The 17,713-nt window shown below is 37.5% G+C and overlaps 1 protein-coding gene across 5 annotated transcripts in view; it reads left to right on the plus strand.

Moving 5' to 3' along the window:
• The window catches only part of kcnd2 (potassium voltage-gated channel, Shal-related subfamily, member 2), a 341,951-nt gene extending 324,769 nt beyond the window's left edge, over nucleotides 1-17,182 (plus strand). For 4 of the 5 annotated variants that reach the window (XM_073059532.1, XM_073059531.1, XM_073059534.1 and 1 more), the window contains exons 4-8: nucleotides 1,977-2,075; nucleotides 5,295-5,390; nucleotides 10,615-10,674; nucleotides 12,009-12,253; nucleotides 14,528-17,182. In XM_073059532.1, coding sequence (XP_072915633.1) covers nucleotides 1,977-2,075; nucleotides 5,295-5,390; nucleotides 10,615-10,674; nucleotides 12,009-12,253; nucleotides 14,528-14,705 — 678 coding nt within the window. In that variant the 3' untranslated portion in view covers nucleotides 14,706-17,182. The remainder of the gene's footprint in view (nucleotides 1-1,976; nucleotides 2,076-5,294; nucleotides 5,391-10,614; nucleotides 10,675-12,008; nucleotides 12,254-14,527) is intronic. The other variant, XM_073059535.1, reaches the window with a different exon arrangement.
• The last annotated feature ends 531 nt before the right edge of the window (nucleotides 17,183-17,713 follow it).

Genomic DNA, 17,713 nt, shown 5'->3' on the forward strand with positions numbered 1-17,713 from the left:
GTCTTCTGGTATGTCTGTACATAAGGTGACTCTAAACTGATATGATAAAGTAGTGGTGGAGGGCTGGGTCAGTGGGTGGAGGTATAAATCAGGCTTACTGCTTGGGGAAAATAACTGTTTTTGAGTCTGGTGGCCCTGGCACGGATGCTTCATAACCTCCTCCCTGATGGGAGTGGGACAGACAGTCCATGTTAAGGGTGAGTGGGATCCTACATGATATTGCTGGCCTTTGTCCAACACCTTTGTATGTATGTGTCCTTGATACTGGGTAAGCTGGTGCTGGTGATGCATTGGGCAATTTTGACTACCCATTGTAAAGCCACAGTGCAGCTTCTGTACCATGCAGTGTTGCACCGTGTTAGGATGCTCTCTGCTGGATATCTGTAGAAAGTCCTTACACTAGCTGTACATAGTCTAGCTCTGCTCTGAAAGCAGGGGCATTGGTGAGCTTTCTTGATTGTGTAGGATGTGTTCTGGGACCATGAGAGGTTGTGCGAGATGTTTGAACCTGTGCCACCAGTGAAAAGAGGGATGTGAATGGTGCGAGTTCTCCTGAAATCGATAACTACTCCTTTATCTTGTTGACACTGAGGAAGAGGTTATTTGTCCGTCTTCCTCCTCCTTTCTGAAGGCCATCTCATCGTTGTTGGTGATGAGCCCCACCATTGCCATGTCATCAGTGATCACCCATGTGTATGGCCATGCAGTCGTGTGAGCAAAGGAAATACCTGCCAGTAAGGCGTGTGCAGGACAAACAGATTTGTACAGATGCCTTCAATTCAGTAACAAAAATCTTTTAGCCCCTGTAGCCTGGTTTGGGTTCAGTGACAGTCTTCACAATCTCCTTAGCTGCAAAGTTCCTAGGGATATTCATTACACACTTACCAATATGGAATCTCATGCAATTAGTTCTACATATACACACACTCAGGACATTCCCAGCAGCTGGAGACCGATCAGCCCTTGTACCTGCTCAACCATTCAGTAAGGCTCTGGCCAGCTTTTTATCTCAGCAGCATTTTCTTGCACAAAGCACATTTTCCTTGATTCCTTTAAAACCAATCTTAATTATTTTTTCTTGCTTATATACTTGGGTATGGAGCCTCTGGAGCCCTCTTCAGCAGAGGATTTCAAAAAGCGAATGAATGTTACTTCTCATCTTGTCCTGAATGTCCAATGCCTTACCTTGAAACGATGATTGCTAGTTCCAGAGACTCCAACCATGAGAAATAATGTCCCTGCATGTACTCTGTCATTCCCCTTATATCATTTGGTAAAAACAAGTGTAGAATGCAAGTAGTGGATATCACAGATTGTTCCATATCAAGGACTCCAGTTTGCATATTAAAAGAGTCCATTGCCTGAAACTTAGATACACATTTGAAGATGGTGCTGACCATTTAGGAATGCAAATCTCACAGGAAATGTCTGCCCTCTATCTTTGGCATGTTGCCATTTTATTTTCAGCACCCTTAACGTTAAACAGTCTGTCTGTAAAGAGTAATGGCATTGCATATGACAAAACTGCAGTATTTGTGAACGGTGAGGTCTAGTTGCTGTATTTTTATCTTTTATTTCCCAGCCGGTAGTTCAGTGAATATTTGAGGGATAAGATGGAATTTGAATGTGTTTGTATTTATTAACAGATCAGTTTGGGGGCTGGGGGTTCATTGTTATCAACATTGTGCACGTAGGAGTGGGTTTTTCAAATGTAAATATTGTCAGTGTTTCATAAGTAAAACTTAGACAAAAGGAATGTATTAGTTGCCTGCTCTATAAGCAGTATCTTATAAAATGATGCAGCATAGTGCACTAGAATTCCCACAGGTATATTAAGATAAGGAATTATAAATATATTTCTCTTGCAAAATTCATTGATTGTTAAGATTCTTAACGCGTTCTGATGTCACTGCTAAATATAATAAGAAGATAGAAGGATGAATTATTGATTTGCTTATATGCTCTTGTTTGTACAGAAAGCCAGACTTGCAAGAATCCGTGCAGCTAAGAGTGGGAGCGCAAATGCTTATATGCAGAGCAAGCACAATGGCTTACTAAGTGAATCACTGGAGCAGGTAATAGTCTGCTGAAAGATCAGTGTTGATTGTTTTGTCCCTTCTCAGCAAGCAGGGGAGTAGAGCCAAAAAAAAAACGAATGAGTTGCTAGCAGTAACCTTGCATTTGGTTTTTTATATTTTGAGATATGTCAGTTAAATGTTCCTTGAGAGAATGCCTTAAATGAAATTGAAATCCAGGCCACAAATCTGCTGCTTGTATACATTTTCTCTCACATGGAAAGATTAAGCAGTTCCTCGTTTTGAATTCTTGTCTCCTTTACTTCATGGGACATTTGAGCTGACAATATGTAATGATACATGGAACCAACTAGAGGGATTATGAAGGAGGAAGAAATTGAGCAATATGAAGATATACAGATTAAGCACACAGCAGGCTCTAATAGCGACAACTCCAGCTGTGAAATATACTATCATAGTCCACATATTTAAAATCCCCAACAGGTTTTTTCTTTTTTGTGTGTAAAATGGAAAAGACCAATGATTCTACAAACATGTTCGTAGAGTCAAATAGGTATATAGCCATCCAGTGTGTGCCAGCCATTTATATTAACCTGTATTTACTCACACTACATAATTATTTCACACTTCTACACACCACGGGCAAGTTTCAGTGGCCAAATAACCAACCAATCTGCATGTCTTTGGAATGTAGGATGAAACCGGAGGAAAACCCACACAAAATCACGCAAACTCCACACAGTCAGCACCTGAGATCAGTTTTGAACCCAGGTCTCGGGTTCTATGAGTTCTGTGAGGCTGTACTAACTGTACCACTGTGCTGCCTACCCATATTGTCCCAGAAGATCTGTCAGAAAATTGCGTGATCTATTTAACAACAAAATCAGCAAGCAGGGCGTTTGAAACAGCAATGATATTTTCCTTCAGTTTGTGTCTCTTTGTCCACTCCATTGCTTAGGTAGGGATGTTTAAAGCCCAGCCAGACAGGCGGTTTACACCCAGCACCTTTACCTGAGACTGGATGGGAGTAATTCAGCAGATTAGTTAGTGATTATGGAGCTGTGCCCTCTCCAACTCCATAACACCAAGACAAGGAATTCACAGTGAGAACACAACCTCCACTGATCAGCTGCTGAGCTTAAAGGAGGAGAATATACACGGATTTTTGTTTGTGAAATAAAGCAACATGGTATAAAAATGTTTACAAGTAATGGATCCAATTCCCGTCCCTTTAATATTTTTACAAACTCAATTTGGCCAATCAGGGATCTTTGCTAAAATGCAGACAGATCGTAGTCACTCTCCAGATACCACAATCTGTTATTCCCAATGACAAAGACTGATTGTGGGTACAGATGAGTCCTGTACACTTAGTAGCTGGGTAACTGATTCAAGCAAAGCACTGCAAATGCCTGGAGTGCCTCTGAGGATAGTGCAATTTTTATCTGAAAAGTAATGTTAGGAAAGTATTAATATTAACTATTTTCCTCTCCACAGCGGTAGCAAGCCTAAAATCTCTCTTCTCCAGATATGAGTTTCCCCTCTGTCCCTTGAGCCAGCAACGCAGCAACCTTTCTCTTTTGTTGGGGTTTCTTTGTATTATTTATTCATCATCAAAGAATTGTCAAGGTTGCAAATCTGTCAGTAGACATTCTCTCCTCCCTTAGTCTCCCAAACCTGCTGGAGGCCACAACCCAACTACCCATCAATGCTGCCCTACCATCACCCAAGTGCAACATAATTCAGAACCACTACTCCAAGCGTGTAAAGAGTAGGTGCTGCCTACAACAGAAAAAAAATAAAATTAACTAAGTAAAAATGGAATAATATTGTAGCAGATTAAGAACGTTAGGTTTAGTGGAGTAGAAATGATTAATGCAGAGGAGAAAAAAGCAGCAGCAAAAGCTATCTGACATGGGAAACAAATTACAAAAGGATGGTGGTTGTCTATCATATCCAGTGATGAGAGGAAACCTGTCAGGAGGGTTTTTAAAGTGGAAAAGCTGTTGCACTGAGATAGATTCCACTCTCAACCACTCAGAAGATCGGGTCTAGTGGTATGAGTAGTCGTCAAAGTGGGGTCTTCCTTGGTTGCAATAGATGCCAGTTCCTTCTCCTTTGCAGCAAAGATCATCCACTTCTGTCCAGTAAGAAAGTGCAAGTTAACATATGTAACCTCTGTGCAACCTCTTGGCATTCTGCTCTTTTTCTTGACTTATGGCCTCTCTACCTTAAAATTTCTGCAAATCACCTTCCCATTTGCCTAAAACTAATTGTAGCTTGATGGAAAGATGGAAAGATTTTCTGGCACTATGGATTCAATAATATTTACCTTCCTTAAAGATATTCCAACAAAATTCAATGGATTAAAATAGTTTTGAATAAGAAGCAAATGCTCAGCTGTGGAGGTATTTTCAGGAGAGTCTAGCTAAACATGGTTAATTTTTAAATATTTGGAATATTGGCCTGAGGCAAAACCCCACTTTCAATTTCCTGTCATAGAAAAAGAATGTTGTTTCACATTGCACATTCAAGTCTCCTCACACTACACACGCCAAGCTGTTTGATATTGCCAGCCTTCTCATATCCTTTCTGACTACACCTTCATCACTTAAGCTGTCATTCCTATGAGGTCTTGAGGTTCTGCCACCCTGTCGTTCCCAGTTATAGCAGCCATCTCCATAGCTACTTCTACAAGTTCAGATTTTCACTGCAGAAAATGCCTGTATATCTCAATAGTTATCTTGATTCTTTTCCTCAGATCAACCCAGAAGGTACTATGGCTAATAACAATTGTAATAAGAAGTCCCTCCTTATACTGTATATGCAAAAATACATTTTATGTATACAGTCTAGCCCAAATGCCTCTGATATACCGGCCAACTTTATTTTAGTTGCCTTTCTAAAAGATAGGTTACCCTTTCCAGGACTGAGGTTTGGGCGATTTGCACAGCTCATGCTGAAATCTTCCAAAAGCTTAAACAGTCAGGTCCTCTGGATATGATTTATTAACATTGGAGGAGCAAGCAGTAGAATCATTACCGCACGGATTCTAAAGGTTAGGCTGAACAAGTCATAATCCTTGCTGAATAAGGTTCTAACCTAAATACATGCTCACTTCTAGATGAAATTAATCATTCTGCTCCTCCAACCACAGTAATTTTGGTCCTCAGATATTTTTACAGATTCTAGGTAAAGTAATGCAATCTGGAGTGTGGAATCTTTTAACTTATTGTTACCTGATTTTTCCCCCCCCAGTTATCTAATGATGAAGAACAAGCTCTAGTTAGCAAGCCAGTATCTTCATTTCAGAGGCAACATCATCACCTTTTACACTGTCTGGAGAAAACTACGGTAAGGAATGAATGCCTTCACCAGAAATTTGGAATAAAATGCATTAGTCCTCTTAAATTAGCTTTTGTGCTTGTAGCATTTCTGTTTGGAAAACAATTGTTATAAAGATGTGTGATCTGCAAAAATAATGTTGTCTGTTCACTGAAAATAGATCTGACCAGAACACTCCATTTCACAGCACCATATCATTCTTGCTTCAGTTGCACCTTGTCCCTCTTTCACCTCCAGTGGGAATAAGAAAAACACAAAGATGAAACTATAATAGGGTTTAGCTATATCTAAAATAATTTTTAAAAATACTAAATATTGTTCCAATATAAATTGAGAAATTAATAGCATTTAATTATGGTGATATTTCAAATATAACTGATTTGATTTTACAGCTATTTAATAATTTATTTTAAAAGACTTTTTACATGAAGATAACTTAAATTTGACAGAAAATCATTGTGTACCTTGGATTCAATAATTTTGTTTTTGCCTTAATAATCCATATAATTTATGGGATTTTTTAAACCAGGAATATAATACATAAATAATGAAATCTATAATATGCCCATAATTTTAGGGTAAGAAGTTTATTAAACATTATACATTGTAAGATATTTCAAATTATTTTACAGTTTTGGTCAGGGATCGGAAACGCCATCATGCAGGGATTAAGTAATTCTGCGCTAGGATAGAATAAAATGATAGAAGAATAAGCTGTTCCTCTCCATGGCTGTGTGGTGTGAATAGACTCTGGAAATTCATATTACCACAGGACTACAAAAGGACTCAAAGCAGGACATATACACGTTAGTCAATAAATTGTACAAAAATACAGAATTTAAGTATGTTTAAAAGTAAAAATAATTTTTGAAAAAATGAATTGAAACCTGCAGTGTAATTTGGTTCTTAAAGATTTTTGGGTCATAAACCAGTCCAGGCATATAGCTAAAAATTAAATAACAAACTATAAATTTTATTAATGACAATAACTCTATTTCTTAGAAAAAATATCAATTTCAGGTTCATGGGAGTTGCTCTCAGATTTTGACTGTACGGTGCACATCACAGACTTTTCATCAGTTAGAATGGAATGTGATTCAAGATAGAAGCTTAGTTGCATAATCACTGCTGTCGAACACTGAAAACATAAGTTCACACCCATTATAATACTGCTTTGTAAAATTCTGTTAAATGGGCTGTAAAAGTAACATTAAGCTCCACAGAATAAGTACATAATTCTATCATGTTTGGCATTTAAAGTAGTTTATTCTCCTTTGAGTTGCTCCATCAGAACTTTATGTCACAGTGTTACTGGTGGCATATTTGAGTTATAGTCCATTATTTTAGATGATGTTGGCAATTGGAATTACCTTACATGCAAATGCAAACATCTTGCACTTGTACAGCAACTAATCAAAAGTGTAATATATAGTACTTTTTACAAATTTTGTACTTCCCAAAGTCTTTAACATCCAATGATTTTATTTTTAATGGTGTTCCCTTTCTCCTATTTCACTGGAAGGACAAGCTAAACAATACCAGCATCCACTGCCCAGCCAACATCCCTAGTTACAGACAGTTCGCTATCTTGGGCAGACCTGATGGTTTGCATGCACTAGACTCTCAAAATTGGCAGTCTGCCATAGAAAAATAAAGGAAATGGAACAGAGAGAGGAAAAGATGAAGGATGTGCTCCAAACGTCTGATGAATTGCAGCATCCCTCTGATTCCTTGAAATCTCTGATCCACAACAACTTAGAGTGGAAAAGAAGCATTCGGATGATGTTGAGAACCTCAAAGTCATGCATCAAAAACACACAGAGGTCCTCCGTAAGTAGCAGTAAGCCCAAACCTCCTTGCAAACTGCCCACCCACCCCATCAGCCATCACCAGCCCTTGGTTTCATTAACATTTCATAAACTGAACAGGAGCAAGTTACCTTCAATCATAAGGGCTTGCCTAAGAAATCTCTCTTTAATATGAACATGAATTATTGGTTTGTGTACATGACTCAGATGATCACTGGTTGTTGTGTGAACATCTGCTAATTCATTGTAACAGCTCCTCAGAGAACGGCCTTTCATCCTCAACCTGCAATACTGAATCAGCGAGGACCAATGTGGATTGGTAATAACATCTCCTCCCTGATAATCAACACCGGCATACCTCAAGAATGCATGCTTAGCGTATCGCTCTACTCTCTCTACGCTAAGCAACACAAATGCCATTTATAGTCTGCTGCTGACACTACTGTTGTTGGTAAAATCTCAAATGGAGATAAGGAGGCATACAGATCATCTGGTTGAATGGTTCTACACCCAGTGTCAGCAGTACTAAAGAATTGTTTGAGGACTTCAGGAAGGAAAAGTCAGAAGAACACACACCAGTCCTCAATGAGTCGGTGGTGGAAAGGACGAATTGCTTCAAGTTCCTGGACATCCACATCTCAGAGGATCTATCCTGTGCCCAGTACATTGATGTCATCATAAAGAAGGCATGTCAGCAGCTCTACTTTGTTCAGGGTTTGAGGAGACCTGGTATGCAAATTTCTATAGATTTGTGGTGGAGAGCATTCTGAATAGTTGCATCATAGCTTCATATGGAGGCTCTAATGTATAGGATTAGAAGAGACTGCAAAGAGTTGTAAACTCAACCAGGTCCATCACAGGCACAACCTTCCCCACCACTGAGGACATCTTCAAGAGACAGTGCCTCAGAAAAATAGTATCCTTTACTAAGTATCCTCACCATCTGGGACATGGCCTATTCTCATTACTATCATTGGGGAGAAGGTACAGGAGCACAAAGTACTCAATGATTGAGGAATAGCTTCTTCCCCTCCACCATCAGATTCCTCCTTTATTTTTGCACTATTTATTTATTTTCATTTCATATACATCAGTGATAATAAATCCAATTCTGGCCACCAACTAACAAAAGGATTGGGAAAAGCCAGTTAGCAGACCAATTGATCACAGTCAGAAATGAATTACCTCCTGAGCGAACTTAACGTCTGGCTCAAGGTACAAATGGCAAGCATGGCGGAGCCAACAGATTGAAAGTGAGATTCAGCAGGTGTAGCTTTCAGATGAAATCATGCAGGTTCTATGCAACAGCAGCCTTGTATATAACAGCAGAAGCAAACAATGAAATGCCACCAGAAACACCCTTCAACAGCACAATGCATTGAACAGCTACAATACCAGAAAGAGTAACCTGTGCAGAACATTAGGAGTAGACCATGTGGAAAGGTTGGACTGGACACACATGAAAAGGAAAAACCAGCATCAAGAGTTACCTCTTTTAGCTTTCTAATTCATAGTTGAATTTAGGAACACAAGAACGGCTGTGATGGATGGTGTTCTAGGAATTTATTCCAGCTGGTGAAACAATTAGCTCTTAGTGATACATCATCCTAATCATCTTGCAAGACTTCAGATTGTGGTTCATTTCAACCTGGCAATTGTCTTGAATGTTTACTGAAGGAACACTCTTTCCAAAGTAAGATACTATGTAAACATGCAGAAAATAAGCAGTTAATGAAAAATAAATCACAGATTAATGACTGGATTAAAGTAACATATTCAAGGAATTATTTCAAGCCACTGGCAAAAAGTGTTAGAAAAAAAACTGAAGATTCAATCTACTGTTGAGAAATACAATCAGAATCACTCATTTATAGTTTTCATAGAATTGTGTTGTATTTGTAGATAAATATTGGGCCAATACATGTCTGAAACTGCAAGCAAATTTGCAGGGTTTAGAATTACTGTGAAATGGCAGGCACACATTTGCAATAGTATGCCTATAGTTTTCTCTTGCCAACATCATTTCTCTCAAAGTGATAATATTCTTTTTGATATATAACTACCCATTAAGAATTCACATCTTGCTGAGAAATGAATGAACAGGATGAAGTTTCCCATTTTAGCTACCTAATTTCATTACAAGTTACCTTCAGATCAGATCTGAGAACAAGTTTGAAGCTCCTCTATTCCGCTTGACCTATTCCTGTTGAGGTCCATATTAACCTCTCAACAGTTACCTGCTGCACTACAGGGACTTTTACCTTTTATTTTCAACCTTAGTCATCTTCACGACATTTTTGAAAAGAATTGTAAAGAACTGTCCTCAATACCCCAGCTCACTTTACATCAGGGTCATGCAATTAGATGCAGAACACAGAACTGAAAGATTACTCTGCCAGGCTACCCAGTATAAAGATAGATTCACATTCAAATTATAAAGCAGGGGTGGCGAACCTATGGCACATATGTCCACAAAGACAGAATCAAATAATTTGTTGACATACGGCGTGCAGCGCTGCCCCTCGATTCTTTAAACCCCACCCATAACAAAAAAGATACATAATGATTATTTTTACTGCCAAATGAGGTAGCAAATGATTCACTGATGGGGAATATAAGACCATCAGATGTTAAAGAGTCATGGTTAGAGTGGGCAGCTTTACTACAACACATGAAAGAACTTTACAGAAAATTATTGCCAATTTGGGCACACGCTCTCAAAAAGCTTCACCACCCCTGCAATAAAGCATACTCACTCTTTATTGTTTATTCCTATTACATTACTGAATACTCATTTGAAGACAATGTCATGTTATGAAATCTGAAGAAAATTTATTTTAATCTTCTTGTAAATTCTCAAAAGATAACCTATATTTCCCTCATTAGGATCCTGTTACTGCAAATTTCTAAAAGCCTTCTAAGATCAGGCCATTGCTTTCCAATGTTGTTTACCTGCATTTCAAACTCTATTGTCAACTCAGTGCTAATAAATCACTTCTTAACTTCAGCAGGATAGCTAATGAAAACATAAGAAAATTCAATTCTTAACACTTAATATATAATTGGATCAAAGCATACTGTATACAGTATATTGTAGTTATTTTTCAATTCAAGAATGCAAGAGGAGACTTTAGAACAATATTTAAAATGTACTTAAATTTCCCCTTTAACTGTTTGTTAATATTTTATTGATATATTTATTTTAATTAGAATCTGCCCAAAGCAACAATTTTTAAACTGCTATTAAGTATCTTCAACATAAAGTGACTGCAGATATTACCATGTAATTCACAATGCTATACTCCCAGGTAATAAAGATGCCAGAAGCAATGCTTCTGTTTTGTTCAGATATTTGAATACTCATTTTAAGCTTTTCAGATGCATTAGTCATTTTTTTTCTTTTCTGTTGGCATGTTACCATATAGGGATTGTCCTATCTTGAGGATGATCCCCTCTTATCAATTCGGTCTTCAGCATCCATTAAGGTACCAGTCTGATTGTTCATGTCAGAGTTACTTGAATTTTAAGTGTTTAACTTCATTTTATGTGCAGCTGCTAATGCATTGACAATCTATAGATGTTCGTGTTGTGCCCTGGTATTCTGTGATTGTGCCAAAGCTTCTTTGCTGATTACTTGTTTGGTTATTTATTGAGATGAACTGAATTCTGGGTTTGTTGAGATGTACACCTTCCAGGGGTTGATATATGCTGATTTCATGCACAGTTAGCAGTGAATCAATTAAGTTACTGATCCATGAAATTTTACAAAATATTTAATGAAAAATACTGTAGAACATGGCATTTAATACAACTGCTAAATTGCAAAATACAAAATCTGTAATGACTCCCTAACCTAAAACGAAGGATGTCTTTGGGATCTGTGTGTTCTTAGCACAGAATTTGTTATTATTATAAATTTGACTGCCGTTCAAATCTTTAATATTTCTCCAACCACATATATTTAAGTGCTTCAGAAAGCTTATTGCCTTTCAAAAAGATCACTTTTTCATTATGTTGGCCCAGATGGATTGCTGGATTTCAAAACAGAATGTTTCTATACGGTATGCTCCAAGCAATGACACTGTTTCACTGGACTAACCAGTTTAATTTCACTGATGCACTATTAACATATAAATATAATGATATGAAAATTGTCTATTAGCTATTACAAATTTTAATGCAAGCTCAATTATTTTTGAACAGGTTAAACAAGAGAATGGGAATTTCAGATGATCATCACTGCTTAATTTCACCCAACTATCTCTTAAATGTCATCTTGTTTTTCAGATTTTACAGATTACTCCCTGTATAGGCTATTAACTTACCACACTCTATCCCTTGCCTCAGTTCCAGACAGAGCACAGTTCAGTAATTGAGGATAATAGCCAGCACACACAACATGACTTTACATCTTTATTACTCTATCAGTGATGTTGAGTTTCATGGGTACAATGCCATTTCACATGATGTGTTCAAAATTTTTATTTGTACTCTTGTACAATCCTTCTATGTAATTTGTCTGATTGGTAACAAAGCACTATTTATCATTTGTGGTGTTAAAATCTTTATCATCTCTGCTAAAAGAAAGAAAAATAGAAATGCAAGATAATCAATTTCTCTGCAGCTCCTGAAATGTGGGAGTCCTATAGTTGGAACTCAACTGATTGTTAAACAGCCATTATTTGTAGCTTGCATTGAGACCAGTCAGCCAAACCTTGATGCTTCCAGTGTAACCCTCTTCTAAGAAGAAATGAGCCACCAAAGTTCCCTTTAAAATGATCTGTAAAATATTTTCCTTTTCTTTTCCTCTTTCAATCAGAATCATGATTTTGTGGATGAACAAACGTATGAAGAGAACTGTCTAGAAGAATCCACAAGAAATCGATCAAACTCGCACAGTTCTTTCTCCTCTCAACATGGTTTAACTGGAACATGTTGTTCCAGGCGAAGCAAAAAGCCTTTCTGCCTCCCAAATTCAAATACTTCTAGCAGTCACCCAGGAAATGTACAGGAACTCAGTACTATTCAGATTCGATGTTTGCAGGAGAGTGGGCTCTCTAACAGGTAACTACTAAGTACTTTTATATTTTAACAATGACCTTAGTGATCCAATCCTTTTAGCATAATAAGAAAAATTGTAGAAACCAAGAGCAAATTAAAAGAAAATAATCAATGAATTGTACAGCCAACTTTCTTTTGTGCAAAAAAATCTAGTCTTAGAGCATTCACATTGCTATAACTAATGACAAACAATAGGTTAAAAATTGTGTTAGTCCTATGACTCACAGCCCTGGAATTATATTTGAAATAAATTATATTGCCAGAGAGTTCAAAACACATAAGGTCATGTTAGTTTATATGACTTGGGTGGGGCCTTGTGCAGAAAGTCCTGATATTTATCAGAGAGAAACAAACATTACACTTGTAGGAATGAAACTGAACACTAGCTGTTTGCCATTTCATTTGCTGCATGAATGTCTGTGGTAAATGCAAAAGGTGTGAATCTGCCTTCTTGGCTAGGTACCACATGACTTGGACCCAAAAACCTAGCCGACACTAGTTCCATCATGCTCTCCTTTAGAGATGCATTTCACTTTTGCTGCATCTTAGACCTTCAGGACAATAAGATATAGGAGGAGAATTAAGCCATTCAGCCCATCGAAACTGCTCTGCCATTCCATCATGGCTGTTTAATCCCTCTCAAACTCATTCTCCTGTCTTCTCCCCATAACCTTTAAAACCATTACTGATCAAGAACCTATCAACTTCCGCTTTAAATATACTCAATGACTTGGCCTCCGCAGTCATCTGTGACAATCAATTCCACAGATTCACCACCTTCTATCTGAAGAAATTCCTCATCTCTGTTCTAAATTATCATCACTCTATTCAGAGGCTGTGCCCTCAGGTCCTAGACTCCCCACTATCAGAAACATCTCTCCACGTCCACTCTATCTAGGCCTTTCAATATTCGATAGGTTTAAATGAGATTTCTCCCTCATTCTTCTAAACTCCAGTGAGTACAGGCCCAGAGCCATCAAACATTGTTCATATATTAATCCTTTCATTCTTGGGATCATTTTCATGAACTTCCTCTGGACCCTGTCCAATGCCAGCATGTCCTTTCTTAGATAAAGGGCCCAAAACTGCCCACAATAATTCAAGTGTGGTCTGACCAATGCTTTATAAAGCCTCACCATTACATCCTTGCTTTCATATTCTAGTCCTCTTGAAATAAATGCTAACATTGCATTTACCTTACCACTAATTTGACCTGCAAGTTAAACTTTAGGGTGTCCTGCATAAGTGGTCCCAAGACCTCTGATTTCTGAATTTGCTCCCCGTTTAGAAAGGAGTCTTCATCTTTATTCCTTCTACAAAAGTGCATGACCTTAAACTGTATTCCATCTTACTCTCCATTATGTTACTGCACCCTTGAAAATGTAGCCACTGTTGAAGTCCACATTTCAGTTTGCTGTCGTGTTCTCCAGCCATTTCTTTACTGCTAAAGTAGTAACACCAGGAAGCTGAGAGTTAAACTGTATTTAGTATGTTCATAAATGCGTATGACGTAAGTTTCAGACTGAGGCTTTGAAGGGTAAAATGCACAGAGCAGGCATTACAGCCTTCTCAATAATGCTTCTTCAGCAAACCTGCAGCCATCGAAAAGGAACTTTAAATTTCCACAAGGCCAGGGAGAGCATAGATGGTCCCCTTTTCCACATTCTTGGAGATCAAGCCCCAAACACCTCTCGCTTGTGTACTTTATAATATCCCCCTCCCAAAGCTGATCTGGATATACAGATGAGCCAAATGGACCAGTTCTAGTTCTCATGCACTGCATTCAGAAATAAATTTTAACTAGATGCACAGAGATGCAATGCAGTGGTCAGTGCTGCCACTCACATCTGGACATTGTAGAACTAGTTCCAGGGCAGTGCTCATTTGTACTAAATTGAATGTCATGTGCACAGTCTTTTACTTAGAAATTAAGAACATTAAGTAGGAAAATGGCAACTGCCGGTCTTCCATACAACCTTGCCCAGGCCTCAGTCAACATCGAAATCGATAGACAGCCGAAGAAGAATAACATTAAGATCATCAGTTAGTTGTATTTTAAATTAAATATTCTTATTAAATGTATCTGACTATGAGAGTGGGCCCAATTAAGTTGAATTAAATCAAAAATATTTATTTAGTAAATCAATTAAAAATCTATTCTAATGGCTATTTTGTTGTAAAGCTTTGCTTGTATGACATTTATATTCTATTGGTGCTTGTGAAACTTTAACTCACCTGTATGCTTGCGGCTAACACGAGCTGTGTTCATTCTTCCAGCCGCTCCAGTCTGAACGCAAAGTTAGAGGAAAGCGTCAAGCTAAATTGTGAGCAACCGTACATAACCACAGCGGTTATAAGCATGCCCAGTTCTCTTATCGCGACATCCGAAGGAGATGACAGGCCTGACTCTCCAGAGCAAGCAGAAAGCAACATTGTAAAAGTGTCAGCACTTTAAAAATCTTACCACGTCAAACGTGAGCCTGGAACGTCATCTGACCACCTGTGTTGTTCCTGCTGTTGAGGAAGTAGAAACGAACATCACAGATTGGAGGGCAAGTGGTGAACATCAGCGCTTTCCCAGATAGTTTTGCATTGTGAAGTCCATGATAACACTGATCATCGCACTGAAGATATTTATCAGTGGAGTTTGACCTCAGAGTTATGTAACATTGATAGTGAGATGAGCAAAAGAAGGTAACATTAAGCTTGAAAACAATTCTGCAATAATTCCTTTGCAGTTGAGCACAATGAGACATTTTCACTTATGCTACATGTTCGACCCCAAATGCTTGTTTTATTATAAAGTACTCATGAACTGGAACAGTGTGCATGGGGGAGGAACAACAAAACCAACTTTCAGAACTTTTCATCTTTACAGCAACATGTATACAGCAAAAGTAAAACAAACCTGTTTAAGTTAGAAAATAATTGTTAGCAGTGGATTGATTAAATTAAACAAAGACCACAACAATGCATGTTGAATACTCCTTGAGGCATTACCTAACATTCATTGTTTTTCTATACAGTGGGCACGTTCAATACTTCACCAAGATCAGGATCTGTTATTAGAGGGAAATGTATAGGGTACCTTGGAAACTTTGCTAGTTGGCCATTAGTCATTGAAAGACCGTTTAGTTAATACCAGATGGAAAAATAATTGTAGTAATGTGTTTTGATTGATGGTTTATATTAATAGTTTACACTACAATAAAATCTTGTGAATAATACACCTTAAATTCAAAAACGTTGTATTGAGGTTGACAGCTGGAGTAGCTGCACCCAGGTTTCTTTAACTTTTCTTTCCTATATCAGCTTGTCTTTTGTTGCTTATAGCGAGTGCAACCAATTTTCAGGCAAGCACTTGAATGAGTGAACTTTTAATTGATGTGTACGACAGATTTTATCCTCCTTCATTGCAGCTGCAGTAAGATAAAAAGACTGCTCTTTCTGCATGGACTCCCAGATTTATATGGAACTTAGTGGATGATTATTCAGCAAGCTATGTGCTCCAATCACCTGCAGCTATGGAAGTTGTTCTTGCTATAAATATATGTATATTTTTGAGTCAGTACCTTTAAAAGTACTAATTTTCAGTATTAGGTACAATGTTTTTAATTGGGGATTTTGAGTGTAGTAATATTTAAATACTTAAACCTGTTATTTTCCTTAAAATGACACTAAGCTATTTTGGAGAGCAGAATATCCTATACTCTCAGCCACAGTTCCAAGGAAGTGAACTGTTGTCTGCATGCTCAATATTGAAGAGCATGTTTCAGTGGAGTTAAGCTCTCCCTGGCTTCCTATACTCCAGCCAAACAAACAACACGAATGATACAGTGCTTCAAACAGAGGTTACAATTGCAGAAGCTTCAAGCTTGCATGATTGAAGTTCTGAGGCAAGGCTATAAACCTCCCTCTATTTTTTTGTAATGCCATTATATCTAAACTAATATATCAAGTTTACAAATGTGAACTTTAATGGTGTGCTGTCAAATAGGGCATAGTGCTTGGAAAGAAAAATAAGAAGATGATGCTGAGGTTTTATTCTTTGTTTCCCATAGATTGGGTTCTGGCTGAAGCACTGGAAAATTACACAGCAATACTTACGATAACATCTGAAAAATATCTGGATGTAAACAAAAAAAATTGCTTCATACTTTTACAGTTAATGATAACAGAATTGCACCTGAATTTTCCAATGTACACCTGTGTATTACTTATGCAAAGTTCCCTCTTAAATTTTTATCACTGTTTTTCTGAGCAGTTTCAATAATAGTGCCCTTAAGGTTGTATTTGTATGAGTGACTCAGAAATCTGTCAGACTTATCGTCCTGGGTTGTAAAAATGATTACAGTGTGAAATGCTCTGTGCTGTAAATTAGTTGTAACTTCGTAGTGTTCATGAGTTCAACATCTTCGCTGTTTTGTATTTAAACAGCTTTCATAGGTTTCACTTTAATGAAGCAGCATAATTTGCCACCTATTATGCTCAAAGAAGTAAAAATGTCTGCATGCTTCAGTTGGAAGAGTTGGTATTGTAACTGGCAGTAATGCTTGATAAATGAACAACATTCATTTTCTTAACTACTTGAAGGTTGTCTTGTAAACTATCTACAGATAAGTTGTCCAGACCGGATAGTATAAGAATGGTACGAGATAACAATAAAGTATTTCTGAAGACAACATGTGCAATTGGGAAGTAGAATGTAAGGCATAGAACTTACAGTGGTAAAGAGAATAGATGAGCTAAACAACTTTAACTGTAATATATACACAGAAATAATGTGTTGTTGAAATGGAAGTATTCGATTGAATCTACAATCAAAAATTGTGTATTCACATAGTTTTTGAAAACAAAGAAACATTAGAGACATAAGATACATAAAATGATTCCCATGTATGAAAGTTGAGATTAAAATGTTTTAATTTTTGAGCACGTGTTTTATGTCACTTCAATAATGTATTATTCATTGAAGGCCAGTTGTTTCCCACAAAATAAGTTTCTTTATTAAAATTTTAAAAAAAGGAAGCAGTTGGGTTCTTTAATTATCTGGGAAGTACCATGTATGGCCATTTACTTGAATGGCCAATTACTGTTACAATCCACATACATTGATGAGATCCAGTCTTTCTTCTCTGACTCTTTTCAAAGTCACTGTGCTATAAAGCTTCTGATATGACCCTCAGGCTTAAATGAGGCATACTTTTCTCCAATTATGGAGCTACCATGTTTTTCCTTCACTGTAAACTCAGTACCCTTTCCAATTTTGCTCTTTAAGAACACATTTTGCAACTTTGCTAACTTTCTAATTACAGTTCTTTTTCACAAATACTATCGATTTCTGCCCATGTAACATCACCCATCCTTACCCCACCCCATCCACAGTCCACTCTTACTCCCGTTTAGGACCATGTTCCAATACTCCCCTATTCCAACGTTTCAACATACTGCATACCCTGTGGC

The sequence above is a fragment of the Hemitrygon akajei genome, chromosome 10, assembly GCF_048418815.1.
Source record: "Hemitrygon akajei chromosome 10, sHemAka1.3, whole genome shotgun sequence".
Taxonomy (NCBI): Eukaryota; Metazoa; Chordata; class Chondrichthyes; order Myliobatiformes; family Dasyatidae; genus Hemitrygon; species Hemitrygon akajei.